The sequence below is a fragment of the Perognathus longimembris genome, chromosome 4 (genome assembly GCF_023159225.1).
Source record: "Perognathus longimembris pacificus isolate PPM17 chromosome 4, ASM2315922v1, whole genome shotgun sequence".
Classification (NCBI taxonomy): Eukaryota; Metazoa; Chordata; class Mammalia; order Rodentia; family Heteromyidae; genus Perognathus; species Perognathus longimembris.
Window position 1 is genome coordinate 93,813,873 of NC_063164.1, and position 16,462 is coordinate 93,830,334.

General features: G+C 47.1%; 1 protein-coding gene across 1 annotated transcript; it reads right to left on the bottom strand.

The window, feature by feature from the left end:
• Positions 1-3,389: 3,389 nt before the first annotated feature.
• On the bottom strand, positions 3,390-16,112 carry Proc (protein C, inactivator of coagulation factors Va and VIIIa). Its single transcript, XM_048344310.1, has 9 exons — positions 16,060-16,112; positions 14,527-14,613; positions 13,250-13,416; positions 12,295-12,319; positions 12,033-12,170; positions 11,800-11,934; positions 6,206-6,345; positions 5,054-5,171; positions 3,390-4,081 (listed from the first exon to the last, which is right to left on the bottom strand). Exons 1-9 carry the CDS (start codon positions 16,103-16,105, stop codon positions 3,501-3,503), a joined length of 1,437 nt encoding a protein of 478 aa, XP_048200267.1. The 5' UTR covers positions 16,106-16,112; the 3' UTR covers positions 3,390-3,500.
• Positions 16,113-16,462: the final 350 nt, after the last annotated feature.

The following is a 16,462-nucleotide window of genomic DNA, read 5'->3' on the forward strand; positions in this document are numbered from 1 at the left end:
CAGCTGGACTACCCAACAACAAATGAATGAAGAAGCTGTGATAGATATAGTTAGATGTAGATGAGCTATAGATATACTATGGAATATGGCACAGACATTTCCTGCCATTCACAGGAAAATGGATAGAAACTGGAGAATACCATCTTGATTGAGATAAACCAAGCTCAAAAGCCAAACACAGTTTTTATCATACGTGGAAGCTGGATCAGAATACACAGTCATAGGCATGTACATACATGTATATACCTATACACATAAAGTGTGTATACATAAATCCATAGTATGTGATTTGGGCTGGGGGGTTGCTTAGGAGCATGAGGGGAAGAGGAAAAGGAAAATGAAGGATGGAGAGTGAATAATTTTGTGATACAATTCAAGCCTATATGATTGTGGCATAAAACATATCAATGACAGTTGTTCACATTAGAGGGTTGGAGTTCAGGAAAGATAAATAGGCTCTGTTAGAGGTGCAGGTATCAGCAGGAGGGGATTGGACTAACTGGGAGGGTGAATCCTGATGAATATCTTGAACTAGGTTGTTTGTTCCTATGAAAATAGAACAATGAGGCTAGTGACAGTTGCAATGGGAAGAGAAGAGGTAAGGGAGACTAATGGGGGCTGCGATATTGATTGGAATATATTATAAGCATATGTGGAAATGTCAGTGAAATCTCCCTTGTACAGTTAATGTATCCTAATATAAAACTCTTTAGAAGGAACAATTATGGTGATTAGAAACTAGATTTGTATTAAGAAAAGACATATACTAGAAAAGAAAAAAATGAGAGTAAAAGAATTTTTCATTCTTCATCTTAGCTTACAGGCAATAGCTTGTTCCTGTTTACAGCATATAGGATTATGGATAAGGGAAGTACATGCAGCTGTGTTATAAAGATGAAAGACAGAAGTCAAGAATACTCTCTTATATGATACTTGTACTGCCCATGAGCAAGAGGTATTGAAGGATTGACCCCCACCCTACTGTCCCAGGGGCATACAGGCACCAGGCAAAACCCTAGGTATGCCTGGACCTGCTTTGATGTGCGGGTAGGGAAATTCACCTAAGCCCAGCTATAAACAGCCCATTGTGGGCCCAACCAAACCTCCCCAACTTCCTAGACCTAAGGGCTTTTTCATTAACCTCTACCACCTTGCTCAGACCCCATATAAGCCTGATGCTAAATTTACCCCCTTGCACAACCTCCAAACCTTCGCTGGCAATAAACAGTCCTTGCCTGACAGTCCTAGCCTGTTGATGATTGAGTTCAGCCTATTCTTTTCCATTCTCCTCCATTTTCCTAACAGTATAATATTGTTTGCAAGAGGATATGAATTAGATCTGAATAAGTAGCATAAACTCAAAGGAAATGGCAAAATGTATAAATAATATGCTAAGAACATATAAAAAGGAATAGTAAAATTAGAGTAGGGAAAAAAGTATAGAAAGAAAAAACGAAAAACAAGGGCAATGAATAGTAAAAAAAAAAAAATCTACTTTTTGTGTCCTTGAGATACTGAGGATCAAACCTAGGGCCTTGTGTATATGAGGCAAATAAAATAAAAATAGTAGCAAAGCATGAGATAAGCTTAATGAAGTCTTTCAAAAACCTAACTTTGGCTGAGCACTGGTGGCTTATAATTATAATTCTAGCTACTTGACAGACAGATCTGACGTTGTAGCTTCAAAAACATCCTAAGCAAATAAACCCATGAGACTCTTATCTCCCATTTACCAGCAAAAAGCCAGAAGTAGAAGCATAGCTCAAGTGGTAGAGTGCCAGCTGTGAAGGAAAAACCCAAATATGAGTATGGGGTTCTGAATTCAAGCCCTAGTATGCATTCAATGCAAGTGTGTGTGTGCGCGCGCACACACACACACACACACACACACACACACACACACACACAAACAATAGGCACTATAATCCTAACCTACTTAGGAGATGAAATCCAGAGGACTAAAGTTCAAGACCAGCCCAAGAAAATAAACAAAATTAACCCTTGAGACCCCAACTCCAAAATAATCATGAAAAATCAGGGTTGGAGGCATGGTTCAAGTGATGGAGCACCAGTCAAGCATGCAAGCCTACCAAGCATGAGGCCATGAGTTCAAACTCCGGTATTGGCAATAAACAAACAAAAACCCTGATTTGGCCCATGAAGCATATTTCAATGTCTTGACAGTGTGCTTTCAAAACTCCTTTTCTACAACTGTGTAGTGTTCTAAGTGCTTGCTTCTTCAGCACCTAAGACAGGACTGCTACTCATAGTGGGGAAATTTTCTGAGTAGAGTGGCCAGGAACTGCTATATGTCTTACCATCCATATCCAGTCCTAGCTTCACCTACACAGCCCTGGGAGCCTGCTGGGGGACAAGGCTGAATCCAGCTAATGACTGAACCATCCAAATATTGACAGAGTCCAGAACCCACCACTGCCCAATCATATGCCTCTGTCTTCCCCACCTGCCCCCTGGTTCCTTGTCACCTGACACACAGCAGGGACTTTGGAGCCAAATGAGGGAACTCCTATAAGTCTTTCCCCATCATCATAACGGAAGAAGGCCCTCTGCTAGTAATGAAAGGACAGTGGTTACTGTGGGCCAAGTGTCTATTTCTTTTTTATTTACTTATTTAGTTTTTTGCTAGTCTTAGGGCTTGAACTCAGGGCCTAGGCACTGTCCGTAAGCTTCTTTTGCTCAAAGGTACTCTACCACTTGAGCCAGAACACCACGGCCAACCTTTTCTGTTTATGTGGTACTGAGGAATTAAACCCAGGGCTTCATGCATGCTAGGCAAGCACTTTACTACTAAGCCACATTCCCAGCCCAAGTGTCTATTTTATACCTTCAGTGAAGGTGCCTAGTACAGCCCATCTGCAACCTCTGCCACACAGCTCTTTCTACACAGTGGTGCCTTCAAGGGCTTCTTGGCCTCCCCTGGTGGTTTGGCCTGCCTACAACTTCCACAATCCCTCAGCATCCCCTAACTTGTCCGATCTCACTTGTGAGCACATTCTCATAGCTCTTCCCCTTGGGCTGAATTAGGTGAGGGAATCCTCAGGAAGCCAGGATTAGCCCAAGCCCCACCACAGGATTCAGTGACCTCCTCTCACAGCTGAATTTTGCCACTGTGTCAGAACACATTAGCTGATGTCCCCCTTGTCCAACAGTTTAGACATGGCAGAGAACTTCAGTTTGGGGCTTTCCTGAAGGAGCCAGGACTGGAGCCACCTCCAGTCACTACTCTTTTTCACTCCACATAATTGCTTGAGAAGCTAAATAAGATCCTGCTCATAAAGCACATGACATCCAGTAGATAGTCAATGTAAGCTATCTCCTAGAACAGCTCAGAAAAGGGATAGGAGGACAGACAGAACTGCACGCTGGTATGTTTGTAGCATGCCTCTTTAATGTGCCATAGTCTGCCATTCAATAGCCCAGCCTCACTCCAAGAGGGCCCCTGGGGAGCAGAGATGGTTGGAGAGGGGGTGCTATAGCATCTAGGTCGTGAAGGAGGCATCTTTGTCCCTGATGTGGCTGTGGATCCAGTCGAGGTAGCTGCTGACTTTGGTGTAGACACCATAGTTGTTAAGAAGCCCACAGCCCTCACCCCAGCTCACCAGGCCTACCAGGAACCAGGTGCCTCGGGAAAGGGCGACCATGGGCCCCCCGCTGTCACCGTCACAGGCATCCCGCCTGTCCCCAAGGATCCCTGCACAAAGCATGTTATCTGAGACCACGTTGCGCATGACCTGAATACACTCGTTACGAGGGGCCACGGGAATCTTGATGAAGGTGAGGATGAAGGTTCGGTTTCTCTTGACATCCTTCTCTCGGCTGTTTTGATAGCCCCAGCCTGTCACTATCGTCTCCTGGCCAGCCTGAGTGAGCTCACGCTCTGCAAGGCCAGTGTCGGGGAGACATATGGGCACTATGGTCTTGGAGAGAGAGACAGGCTGAGCCAGGTGGATCAGAGCGATGTCGTTGTCACTGGTGCGTCGGGTATAATTGGGGTGGACAAGAATCTCCTTAATGTCCAGGTCTACCTCCCACTTGTCCCTGCGCCGTAGGTCATACTCGCCTGCAAGAAAGAGGGCATTGATAGAACGGGAGACCATTCAGGGAGCCCGCAGCATTCTTGCAGCTCAGTCTGAGTGGGGGCCTGTAATGAATCCACATCTGGGGACAGTTCACCATGTGTACCAGGCATAGTCATGGGGCTATCTGTCTATACCTTGAATGACTTTCCCTGCCAGAAAGAGTGGCCCACAGTATTAAATTCCAAAGGGGCAAAATTCTGATCTGGATTTGGGACTTACACATGGATCATGAAGGCCAGAGAAGCCTGGGGCCCCCAGAGACTTGTGGTCACACTGAGTCTCAAATGGAATGTGTAACAACTATAGCTGAGAGAAGTTCAGGGCAGCAAAAGCCAAAGAGGAGCGCCAAGAGCACACCACACTGGAAAGGAAGAACATCAGGTGAGCTGATGGGTTCTGGGACTCGAGGCCTGGCAGTTTCAAATGAAGCCCTATCAGCAACCACTACTGGCTGTACTGAAGGAAAATATAAGGAACATGAGTTCGGTCATTCATTCTCAATACACCTCTTCCTTCCTTTCTGAATTCAGTCAGGTAAGAGTTCCTTCTGAGATTGTCATAGAGTAGGGTATAGGCTTAGAAACCCCTAGAGGAAGCAGTTGGCAGGGCTTCAGCCTCCACAGTCTACATGAAGTCTTGTTCTGAGGTCAAGTCTTGTGGGTCTATGGACTGCAGGGAACTAAAGCACACACAACCTGCTCCACTTGAAGGTGAGTCAGGAAATGAGGACATGTGTGACTCCTCACTTACAGATGCCCAGACTTAAGGAGAATATCAGTGAATCCTCTGGCGCACTAGGGTCATAGGGTAGGCACGTTGCAAGTACATAAGCTTCTTCCCCAAATCACCTCCTGTGGACCTCGAGCATCCTAGAACCACAGTCCCCTAAACCTGGATGGTCATACCCTACCACAGGCCTTTGGCATCCCCTCCCTCCTGGATCCAGCCCATACCAAGTCTGACGGTGAGCTTTCTGGACTCATCCATGCAGTGGGCCGCAGTCAGCACCCAGGAAGTATGAATGAGCACTCCCCCACAGGCCAGCTTTTTCTTTGAGTCCAGCAGAATCACCTGGAGTGGGGTGAAGTGGTGTTATCACAGGGATGCTTCTGATGTCACTGGTCACATAGGCAAACAGAAACTTAAAGTCCTTTTCTGACATTTTCTGGTTAGCACATTGCACAGTGTTAGGCAGCCTGCCTTGGAGTAGCTCTCTGACTTGTTCCTGCAGTCATCAGTACAATAATACCACAAAGAGTTCCTCTACTCTACCACACTGGGCCAGGCTTTGTTGCATCTGGGAAGATTTGTGGTGCCCAGGCAGCCTTGGGTGTGTCCCATGGGTCTCCTTCAGCTTATGTCCTGATGGTCCTCCTGTCTGTGATCCCATGGGGCTGCCCATTGTTTAGGGTCCTGACATTCCCCAAGTCATTTGTCGGTTTCTATTTGTTTCCAGCCCAGTGCTTATTAGAGGAGAGGTAAAAAAAAAAAGTGCCAATTCAGGCAGGAGAGGTGCTCAGCATAAGTGCCCCCTCCTGGCCCTGTCTTGTGCAGGACATAGGACATTAGCAAGGCTTCTTGAGCTCCCCTTCCTCCACCCTAAAGCTTCATCTTTTCATCTTTTCTCTGTATGTGTGTGTATGCGCGTGCACCAGTACTGGGGCTTGAACTCAGGGCCTCATCCTCTTCCTTGGCTGTTTTTTTACTCAAGGATGGCACTTTGCCACTTGAGCCACAACTCCACTTTCAGCTTTTTGATGACTAATTTGATATGAGTCTCATGGGCTTGTCTGCCAGCACTTCATTTGAACTGTGATCCTCAGAAGTCAGCATCCAGAGTACCTGGCTCCTTTAGAATATAACAACTCTCCTTCCTTCAAATTCCTCTCCATGGTACCCATATCCCACTGGCCTTGCTCTTACTGTTTCCCTCATATCAGGTCATCTGACATTCCTGAGCCCCACCTTCCCTTATCAGTCCCCCCACACTCTCCCCCAAGGACAGTGCTTTCCTCCCCACTTCTGCATCCTGACAGGAACATCAAGGAGGGTTTATTCACCCCTGACCCAACAAATGAGGAGGCACTCGTGACCTTTCATCTCACCTGCCAGGGGCTGTCTCCCTGTTTGGTCAATGTCCCGTTGACAATTCTTGGGTCCAATAGGTCATCTTGGTCTGTGTCCCGTTTCACTTTACTGCGCCTTTTCTCTATTCGTTTCCCCAACTTCCCACATGGGAAACTCACTGAAGGAAGAGGGAGATGTTAAGGGGTGTGCCAGGTACTACTCCCTCTCCTTTTGGCCCTCTTCCTGACATAAGCTAGTTTGCCACATTGAAGCATCTCATGAAAAAGTGATGCTTAGAGTACCTAGTATTTGCCACTAATCTCCTCTGGTCAATCAGACAATAAATAGTGCTACAGCAGCAGATCACATAATTATGCCTTAGTACAGGTTGTTAAACTTCTCAGATATTTATTACATCCCAGCAAGGCCTCCTTCAGGTATGCTGACAAGCCCCTGACAGAGAGGGAAGAAATCCTTGGGAGAAGAAGGTGAGTATTCCCATAAAGTACAATGGAGCCCTGAGCATAACTGTAAAGTCTGTCTTCCCAGAGATGAGAGAGCACATTATAAACACCAAGGACTGGCTGGTCTCAGGGTCTGTGCCTCATGGGCCTTGAATACTAGATTGGGGGGACCTAGTGCAAAATAGTGGGACACACACAAGGATAAAATGGAAAGCAGCAGCAAACAAGGTCCAGAAGCTAGACAGCAGGTGGATATGGTGACTGACTTAATAGACTGAGAATGCAGACCTGCTGCCCCTGACAGGGTATTCAGAAGCCATATTGCACCACAGCCCCTCAGGAAGCTTTGGTTCCCTGAGGAGCACTGCAGGTACCACTGTGCATGGTGGCCTGGTGAGATTTGGCAAGAGAAACTGCTATAGCTGGCTGTGGTGGTATATGACTAGAATCTCAGCACTCAGTAGGTGGTGGCAGAAAGGTCTGGGGTTCAAGGTTAGCCTGGCTATATAGTACAGCCTTGTCTCAAGGAAAAAAAAATATCAGAGGGGAGGAGAAGCAAGGGAAAGCTAGAGACAGACTGCTACAACTCTCCTCAGTGGCTTGGTTCTCCCTGCCTCCCCTGCACAGAGTACACTAGAGACTATAATCTGGGGACTGTTGATTGTTCTACAAGAACAGCATGCTCAACTGGCCACAGGGAGTCACTAAAGCCTGCACAGAAGCCAGTTCCTCTGCCCACTCTGCTCCAAAGAAGCTGGCACAAGCAAGCTCCAGCCGCCTTCCAGAGTTTACTTCACAACCCACCTAAAGAGAAAGCCCTAAGCATTTGCATAGCACAGAAGTCTGCCAATGCCCCTGGTCTTCTGATAACCTTACAAGACAGCTGCAGTCACATGTACCACTTCTTCAAAACTTCCTACAAAATTCTACCCATTAGCCAGGCATCAGTGGCTCACACCCATAATTTTGGCTACTCAGGAAGCTGAGATCTGAGGATTGTGGTTCAAAGCCAGCCCAGGCAGGAAAGTCCATGAGACTCTTATCTCCAATTAACCATCAGAAAACTGGAAGTGGTGCTGTGGCTCAAGTGGTAGAGCACTAAGTCTTCAGCTGAAGAGCTCAGGGCCAGAGCCCAGGCCCAGAGTTCAAGCCCCATGACTGACAAAATAAAACAAACAAAAAACCCTCTAAGCATTTAAAATTCAAAACTTAAAAATGTTTTCCAGTGAAACCATTGGAATATAAAGTTGTATAAACTGAAGAAACACAAAATCAAAGAGATGGAAAATAGAAGAGAGAATGCAAAAAGCAAGAGAAAAGAGAGGCATTATAAAAGGTCCAGAAAGACAACAATGAAAGTAAAGGGGAGGGCTGGGAATATGGCCTAGTGGCAAGAGTGCTTGCCTCATATACATGAAGCCCTGGAAGTGGCGCTGTGGCTCAAGTGGCAGAGTGCTAGCCTTGAGCAAAAAGGAAGCCAGGGACAGTGCTCAGGCCCTGAAACCAAGGCCCAGGACTGGCCAAAAAAAAAAAAAAAAAAAAAGTAAAGGGGAGATTGCTGAATAGATTTTTTTCTAGTGTCAGTCCTGGGGACTGTCTCTGAGATGTTTACTCAAGGATAGCACTCTACCACTTGAGCCATGTGTCCACATTCAGCTTTTTGGTGGATAATTGGAGACAAAAGCCTTACAGACTATTTTGCCTAGGCTGGCCTCAAACTGCGATCTGCAGATCTCAGCCATCAAGTAGCTTGGATTACAGGAGTGAGACACCAGAAATTTAGCAAATCAGAGGGTATGAGCAATGAAAAAAGACCCACAAAAATGTGCTGAGATTTATAATAAAAATTCTAATTTTTATTATAACTGGAAGTGTGGTCCAGAAGTAGAACATCTGACTGGCAAGACCAAGGACCTGAGTTCAAATCCCAGTAATGCTTCCCCTCAAAAAAATTAGTAAATGGGAAAATGAGCTAAAGAGACTTCTCAGAAAAAGAAGTAAAAAAAGGTCAATAGACACTTGAAGACTTGCTCAACATCTCGGGCTACAAGAGAAACACAAATCAAAACAATACATTGAGCTAGGTGCTGGTGGCTTCTGCCTGTAATCCTAGCTAGACAGGAGGGGGAGATCTGAGAATTTAGGTTAGATGCCAGCCTGGGTAGGAAAGACCAGGAGACTTTTTTTTTTTTTTTTTTGCCAGTTCTGGGGCTTGAACTCAAGACCTGGGAACTGTTGCTAAGCTTCTTTTGCTCAAGGCTAGCACTCTGCCACTTGAGCCACAGAGTCACTTCCAGCTTTTTCTGTTTATGTGGCACTGAGGAATCAAATCCAGGGCTTCATGCATGTCAGGCAAGCACTTTCTCAATAGGACACATTCCTAGCCCAACTGTGAGATTCTTTTTTTTTTTTTTTTTGGCCAGTCCTGGGCCTTGGACTCAGGGCCTGAGCACTGTCCCTGGCTTCTTCCCGCTCAAGGCTAGCACTCTGCCACTTGAGCCACAGCGCCGCTTCTGGCCGTTTTCTGTATACGTGGTGCTGGGGAATCGAACCTAGGGCCTCGTGTATCCGATGCAGGCACTCTTGCCACTAGGCTATATCCCCAGCCCCAAAGCATCTTTTCTTTCTTTTTTTTTTTTTTTTTTGGCCAGTCCTGGGCCTTGGACTCAGGGCCTGAGCAGTGTCCCTGGCTTCCTTTTGCTCAAGGTTAGCACTCTGCCACTTGAGCCACAGCGCCACTTCTGGCCGTTTTCTGTATATGTGGTGCTGGGGAATCGAACCCAGGGCCTCATGTATACGAGGCAACCTCTCTTGCCACTAGGCCATATCCCCAGCCCTCAACTGTGAGATTCTTATCTCTAATTAATCATCAAAAAGCCAGAAGTAGAGCTGTGGCAGAGAGCTAGCTTTGAACAAAAAAAGCTTTGGGACAGCACCCAGGCCCTGAGTTCAAGCTCCAGGACCAGCCTACCTGAGTTAGAATGGTGATCATCAAGAATACAAACAAAGCCGATGTGAGGGTAAAGGATCCCAAAAACACTGTTGGTGGGAATGTAAACTTGTTCAACCACTCTGCAAAACAGTTTGGAGATTCCTCAAAAAACTAAACAGAGTGATCCTGTGATCCAGCAATGCCATTCTTGGCACATTTATCCAAAAGATTACAAATCAAGATACAGTAAAGCCATTTGCACAACCATGTTCATTGCTGCACTATTCACCATAACCAAGGTTTGAAAACAGCCCAGATGCTCCTCAATGGACAAGCAGATCAAGAAAACATGGTATGGACATACAGTGGATTTTACTCATCCATTAGAAAGAATTATACTGCATCATTTGCAAAGAAATGTATGGAACCTGGAGAAAATCATGTTAAGTGAAGTAAGGCCCAGAGAGACAAAGGATGCATGTTTTCTCTGACACTTGAAAGCTAGAACTAATTGTAAATGTATAAGTAAACACAAATATGGGGTTGCATGCAAGTGTACCAAAGTATGGTAATTGAAGGAGAGAATTCAAATGATCTAATTCCTTAGAAAAACTAACTCACAGCCCAACAAAATAAATGCTAGGAAAGTGGCCATTAAAAGGGGAGAGGGCTGGGAATGTGGCTTAGCAGCAGAGTGCTTGCCCAAGATGCGTGAAGCCCTGAATTCCATTTCTTAGCACCACATAAACAGAAAAGGCTGGAAATGCCACTGTGGCTGAAATGGTAGAGTGCTAGCCTTAAGCAAAACAAACAAAAACAAAAAAACAGGGGCAGAGCTCAGGCCCTTAGTTCAAGCCCCAGGATTGGCAAAAAAAAAAAAAAAAATGGGGGAGATCCAAGGAAGGGAGTAGACAAATGAGAGAGGTAAATGGTTAGCATGAATTCATAATATTTAGTTCATATTCTATGAAATTAAGAAAACTTAGGGAAGGAGTTGGGTTGGTAGGGATGGGGGGGAATGATGAAAAGGGGACATCAATCAAGATGCATTGTATTCATAAATTGATTGTTGCATATTAACTCCTTTATACAACTACTTAAAGGTAATAAAAATACAACTAGAAAAAAATTCTTGGTGCCAGTGTCTCATATCACTCAGGAGGCTGAGACTTGAGAATCAATGCAAAGCCATTCCAGGCAGACAAATATGAGATTGTTATCTCCAATTTACCTGCAAAAAGACAGAAGTGGGGATGTGGCTCAAGCAACAGAGTGCCATTCTTGAGCTGAAAAGTCAAGCAAGAGCACAAGACTGTGATTTTAAACCCCAATAGCAGCTAGCAGCATGCACACATGCACACACACACACACACACACACACACACACACAAATTGTAATTCTGATTTCTTAAACTTTGTATCTAAACAAAGTGCTCAAAAATTAAAACTCATAAAGAAGGCAGAATCCAGCTCATTCTTCAGTGGCAAGAATAAATATGGAAATGAGACAGGTGGCCAGCAGTATGGCCTAAGACAATAACAGTATTCAGGATGGATGGACGAAAAGGATGCTGGTGGCCTCATTCTTAGATGTGCTCAAACTGGGGAGATGAATGTGCATCAGGAGGTGCCCCAAACTGAGTAGGGACTCCTGGAGACAGGCATGCAAGCAAGAGACCCAGCAGTGGAAGAGAACAATGGAAGGGGTGCCACTGATTAAGAAGTAGTGTACTCATAAACTGGCATTAAATTCCATCGTACAACTATTTAAATGGTGTGTGTATATGTGTGTGTGTGTGTGTGTGTGTGTGTGTGTGTGTGTGTGTACTGGGGTGAACTCAGCCTGGGCACTGTTCAACTTTTTCACTCAAGGCTGGTGTTTTTAATTAAAAAAAATACTAATTTTAAAAATGATGGGCTGGGAATATGGCCTAGTGGTAAAGTGCTCGCCTCAGATACATGAAGCCCTGGGTTTGATTCCTCAGCACCACATATATAGAAAAAGCCAGAAGTGGCGCTGTGGCTCAAGTGGTAGAGTGCTAGCCTTGAGCAAAAAGAAGCCAGGGACAATGCTCAGGCCCTGAGGTCAACCCCCAGGACTGGCAAAAATAAAATAAAATTAAAATTAAAAAATGAGAGAGAGAGAGCACACCAGGTGGCATGTCTGTTGTAACCCTAAGACTAACTGCTCTCTCCCTGGGAGCCTCCTGCGGGAGGGGGCCACCGGGCTGCTCACCTGTGGGCTTGCACTCCCGTTGGTCATCTGCCAGCTCATAGCCCGGTGCACAGCTGCAGCGGCGCCCGTCCCCCTCTTCTTGGCAGTAGTGTGCACAGCCTCCGTTGTCAACCCCGCAGTGGGAGAAGAGCACCTCTGCTCCAACAGGATGGGGCAGAGATGGGTGCTGGTACAGGGCGCTGGGGTCTTCCCCTCTTTCCGCCCTCCCAACCATCCTGCCCTGCCCCCCTCACCGTGCTGGCAGAACTTGCCCTCCCAGCCCTCCAGGCAGTTGCAACTGAAGCTGCCCATGCCATCGATGCACTCGCCATGTTCACAACATGCGCTGTCACACTGGTGGTCCAAAGGTGGAGCCTCACACTGGTCACCATCTGCACATGGCCCGGTAAGGGGTGGAGAATACGGGTGCTACCAGCTCTTTGCAGGCCACCCACCTCACCAGTGACCCAAATCCCCAAGGGGAGCAGCCCAGTCAAGGGTCTAGCATGCACTCACCAAAGTACTTGGTCCAGAAAGTCAGCTGCAGAGAGAGGGAGGGAGTGAGGGGCTAGCCCAAATGCAAAGGGGGAGATGGAAAGCACCTCCCTCTTCCTGGATGTGGTCCAGGAGAGTACAAGTGAGCAGAGAGAACTTCCAAGCAAAGAGAGGGCAGTACTTGATTGTCTACAGCTACCGGAGCAGTAGGTTTCCTCACTCCCCTCTTGACCTGCTCTGCCCTTTACCTCACATACATCATGCAGAAAAACGTTGCTCCCTGGGCCTAACTTCCCCCCTCTTGGCTTTGAGGGACCCATCATGCATCCAGTCTTTCCCCGAGCCAGTGTTCTCAGAGTTGATCAGACACAGATCACTAGCTCAGAAAGTCTGGGGCAGCAGGCATACTAAGTAGGTCCCAGCTTCCAGTGCTGCTGTTGGCTCTGACCTCCAGACTGGAGGGCCCAGACCTCTATCCCAGCTCCCCAAGAGTCTGAATGGAGGCACTAAGTGGGTGTGCACAGAAGTCGGGGGGGGGGGTCTCAGCCACACATACTATCCTGACCAGCAGGTGCATGGTCAGAAATAATGAATTGTGGCCTTTTAGCTGCATAAAGAGACAGAGAGGGCAGACAGCCATGAACATTGGAGGGAACTTCCTACACAGTAGGTAGATGGGGGTCTCAGTTTAGAGCTGAGTCTAGAGCTGGCTGATGTGGATAGATCTGTTTAGAGCTATATACTCTGCATTTCCTGAAGCTCATAGCAGAGTTCTGTTTTTAACTCCTGTGTGTCTTGATCAAGACCACAGAGTGTCCACATGTCCCCAACAAGCTGGGAAGGAAACAGGCTGGTGCCCACCCCACCCCAAATTCCAAAGAGGGCCTCAGCAGTGGTGCCCACCTGCTCCTCCAGGCCCTAGCTGGCCAGCAGCCCACCCCTGAGCCTCATCCTCCGGCCCCAGTGGTGGCCTTACTGTGCTGTCCACATCTTGGAAAATCTCGTTGGCCTCCTCGAAGTCACAGACTTCCTCTATGCATTCCCGCTCCAGGTTGCCTGGCCAGACCTCCTCCAGGAAGGAGTTAGAGCGCTTTTGGATCCGCAGTACCTGGTGGGCATGCTCACTGCTGGAGAACACTGAGTCTGGATGGGGAGAAGGGGCTTACTGTGGTGGAAAGAACTTAGAGGGGCCATGAGGGGATCTAAGAAAGCTGAGCTAGAGAGATCCTTCAAAGGCTTTGTCTCTGGCCTCTAGGGGCTTATTCTAATTCCTGATTATGGTACTGGGTCCTGATTCTGATTCTCCACACAAGAAAGGACAGGAGCCTGAACTATTCCAAGCAAGTGCTCCAAGAGAGACTTCTCTTTGAACACCAAACTGACCTCTGTCTTCAGCTCTCTGAACCTCAACTTGCTCATCTGAAACTGGAGACCAGATGACTCTGTAAGCCCATAAGGACAAGGATAAATCCCAATTGCTGCTGCTGAGTGTTGAGTTTAATTAGCTCCTTTTATCCTCCCAGTTCACCCTCTTTCTTTGTCACCTGGTCCTCCTCTCCTCACTTCCCCTTGAACAGGGACTCGGGGTGGACTGAGATCTATCACCTAGTGTGTACTGTGTATCAGTAAGTGTCTTCTAGGCTCTGAAACATGTCCATCTTGGCTAGAGGGACAGCTAGGAGGGAAGGATCATATTAAAAAAGAGGGGCTGGAGGGAAAAGCAACCAAAAGATGTACCTGAGATGAGATGACTAAGGAAGTGGACTCAGGGACAGGGTAGGGAAGCAGGAAATGGCATGACAGGCAGACAAGCAGCACAAAGAAAGTCACGTGTGCATGAGCAACCTGAAGTGGCTCTAGTGAAGACCATCAGTCCTTGCTCATTTCAGATGACCTTCACTGCTTTCTATTGACATGAGGGTGCAGGAAGGGCCTGGGGCAAGAGAGGGAGCTACAGGTGTACATTACAGAAAGAAAGGCAGAGGCAGTGTAGCTAAAGGCCTGTAACTGGGCCTTTCACTCCTGAGGGAGGGAGTTGGTAGAACACAAAGGTCCAGGAGACCCTGTGACACAGCCCAAACCATGACATCACTAGCCATCTATTCCAACAGCTGGCTATTTGGTAATTGATTCATGCCATTCTTGCCTGTTCCAAATTCTACCAAGGTTCAGAGGAGATGGGTAAGGTGGAAAGTTCCTGCAAGGCCTTGTGCAGGCTTTGAGGGTCCCATGGTGGTGTGGGGATAGCCTTACCAGAAGAGGCTGGTATGCCAGAAATTTCCCAGGTGGCCACAAACAGCAGAAGGCTTGCGAGCTGCCACATTCTGGAGTTGCTGACACCTGTCTGAGAGAACTTCTAAGTTTCTGGTAGTGCCCCAGTGCTGCTGTACCCACCCCACCTCCCCCCAAACAGGAAGTTGAATGAAATGGTTAGCCCTATGTGATCACTGTCAGGGTGGAAGCTGTAGTTGGTATCTTTCCTTGTTCTCTAGACAGAGAGCTAACTGGTCTTCCATCTCCTTACGTCCCAGCTCTTGATAAAGGGAAAAGGCTGCAGAGTCTGCAGATCTAAAACTCAGTTCAAAAAGGCCAGGTGAAAAGATGAGAGATACCCTTTCTTTGGTTTTGTTTGTTTGTTTTGTTTTTGGTAATGGTGCAGGGTAGGACAGCTAATCTTCTGTTGGTCTGATAACTGAGCTACTAGAAATACTAGCAAATGCTGATTGCACACAACTCTGCAAGCCATGAAGCTAGATGGCCTGGAGCAAATTTGTATGTACACTCTATGGCAGTGGTAGACAAGAAACTTAACTGCTTGGGCCTCTGCTTCCTCCTTTGTAAAATACATAGTCTATGGTCTTCCTTAAAGAGAAGAGCTTGGGCTACATGGTGAGACTTGGGGAAGAAGGAAAGAGAGAAAGAAAGAAAAGAAAGGAAAGGAGGGAGGGAGAGAGAAGGGAAGAAGGGAGGGAGAGAGGAAAGAAGGGAGAGGGAAAGAGGGAGGGAAAAAAGGGAGGGAGGGAAGGAAGGAAGGAAGGGAGGAAAGGAAGGAGAAGGAAGGAAGGAAGGAAGGAAGGAAGGAAGGAAGGAAGGAAGGGAGAAAAGGAGGGAGGAAAGGGGGAAGGGAAGGAAGGAAAGAAAAGAAAGAAGTGGAGAGGAGAGGTCAATTCCACAAACATAAGTAGCAGATCTGCAGGTCTAGGACTCAAGCCAGGTCTGTATATTTGTGTGGCTCCAGACCTGGAACTTTAATCTCTGCTGGATGTGCTGCCCTGCAAGGCCACAGAGGCTACACTGCCTTTGGAAACAAAACTATCCCCAAGACTAAATGGACAGATCTCACTACCCCAGCTGCACACCCTGCCTGGCCTCGCTTTCCCCCTTCACCAACTTCCTCAAGTTTTGTGCGCCCTTTAATCAGACTTGTAAATCAGATATCCTGTCTTTAGAGTGGGGCAGATAAAGTGAGGATAGAGGGTCTTGGTTCCAAGATGCCTGTGGGGATAGCCCTGAGCCTGTGGGAACCTCCAGCTGACTTGCACTTGACCCAGTCTGAAAAGAAGGAGGCATATGTTGAGAGAACCCTTAGACTATGGTACTTGGGCCTGCATGTACCAATTCCTATCTTAGCCTAACGGGTGTCAGGGCCCTCATTTCCTTTTACCTCAAGCTCTATCTAGCTAACTGGGAGAAACTTGTCCAAGAATTTCACTTCTTTGTCATTGTTTAGCTCTCCTCCTCCTCCCTCCAAACTCTCTCACAGTGCTGCCTTGAAGGGGGACTTACAGTGGTTAGCCGTGGAGAAACTGCAAGTTCGCCCTTGTGCCGCCATGACAGCCTGGAAGTTGGGTTAATCCGTAACCACAAATATTTGCTTGGCCCTCAGTACTGAGTCTCCCTCTCCCCAGACAAACAAATGGTGCTGAGGACATTCCTGATCTTGGCTCCTGATGAGTTCCATTGCCGAAGCTCAACTCTGCTCACCACGGAAGCTGATCACCAAGGCAGGAGGTAAGGCCTGGACCTACTCAGAGCCACTGGCATAATGAGTCTTGTTTTAGTCTCATAATGATTGCTAGTGGGGGAGACATTGTTCCTATTCTGCAGGTGGGGATATTTCTGCCTAAGATAACTGGTTTGTTCATGATTAGCACAGTGGGTAATGACTCCAAATCTTGTCAAACCTAGG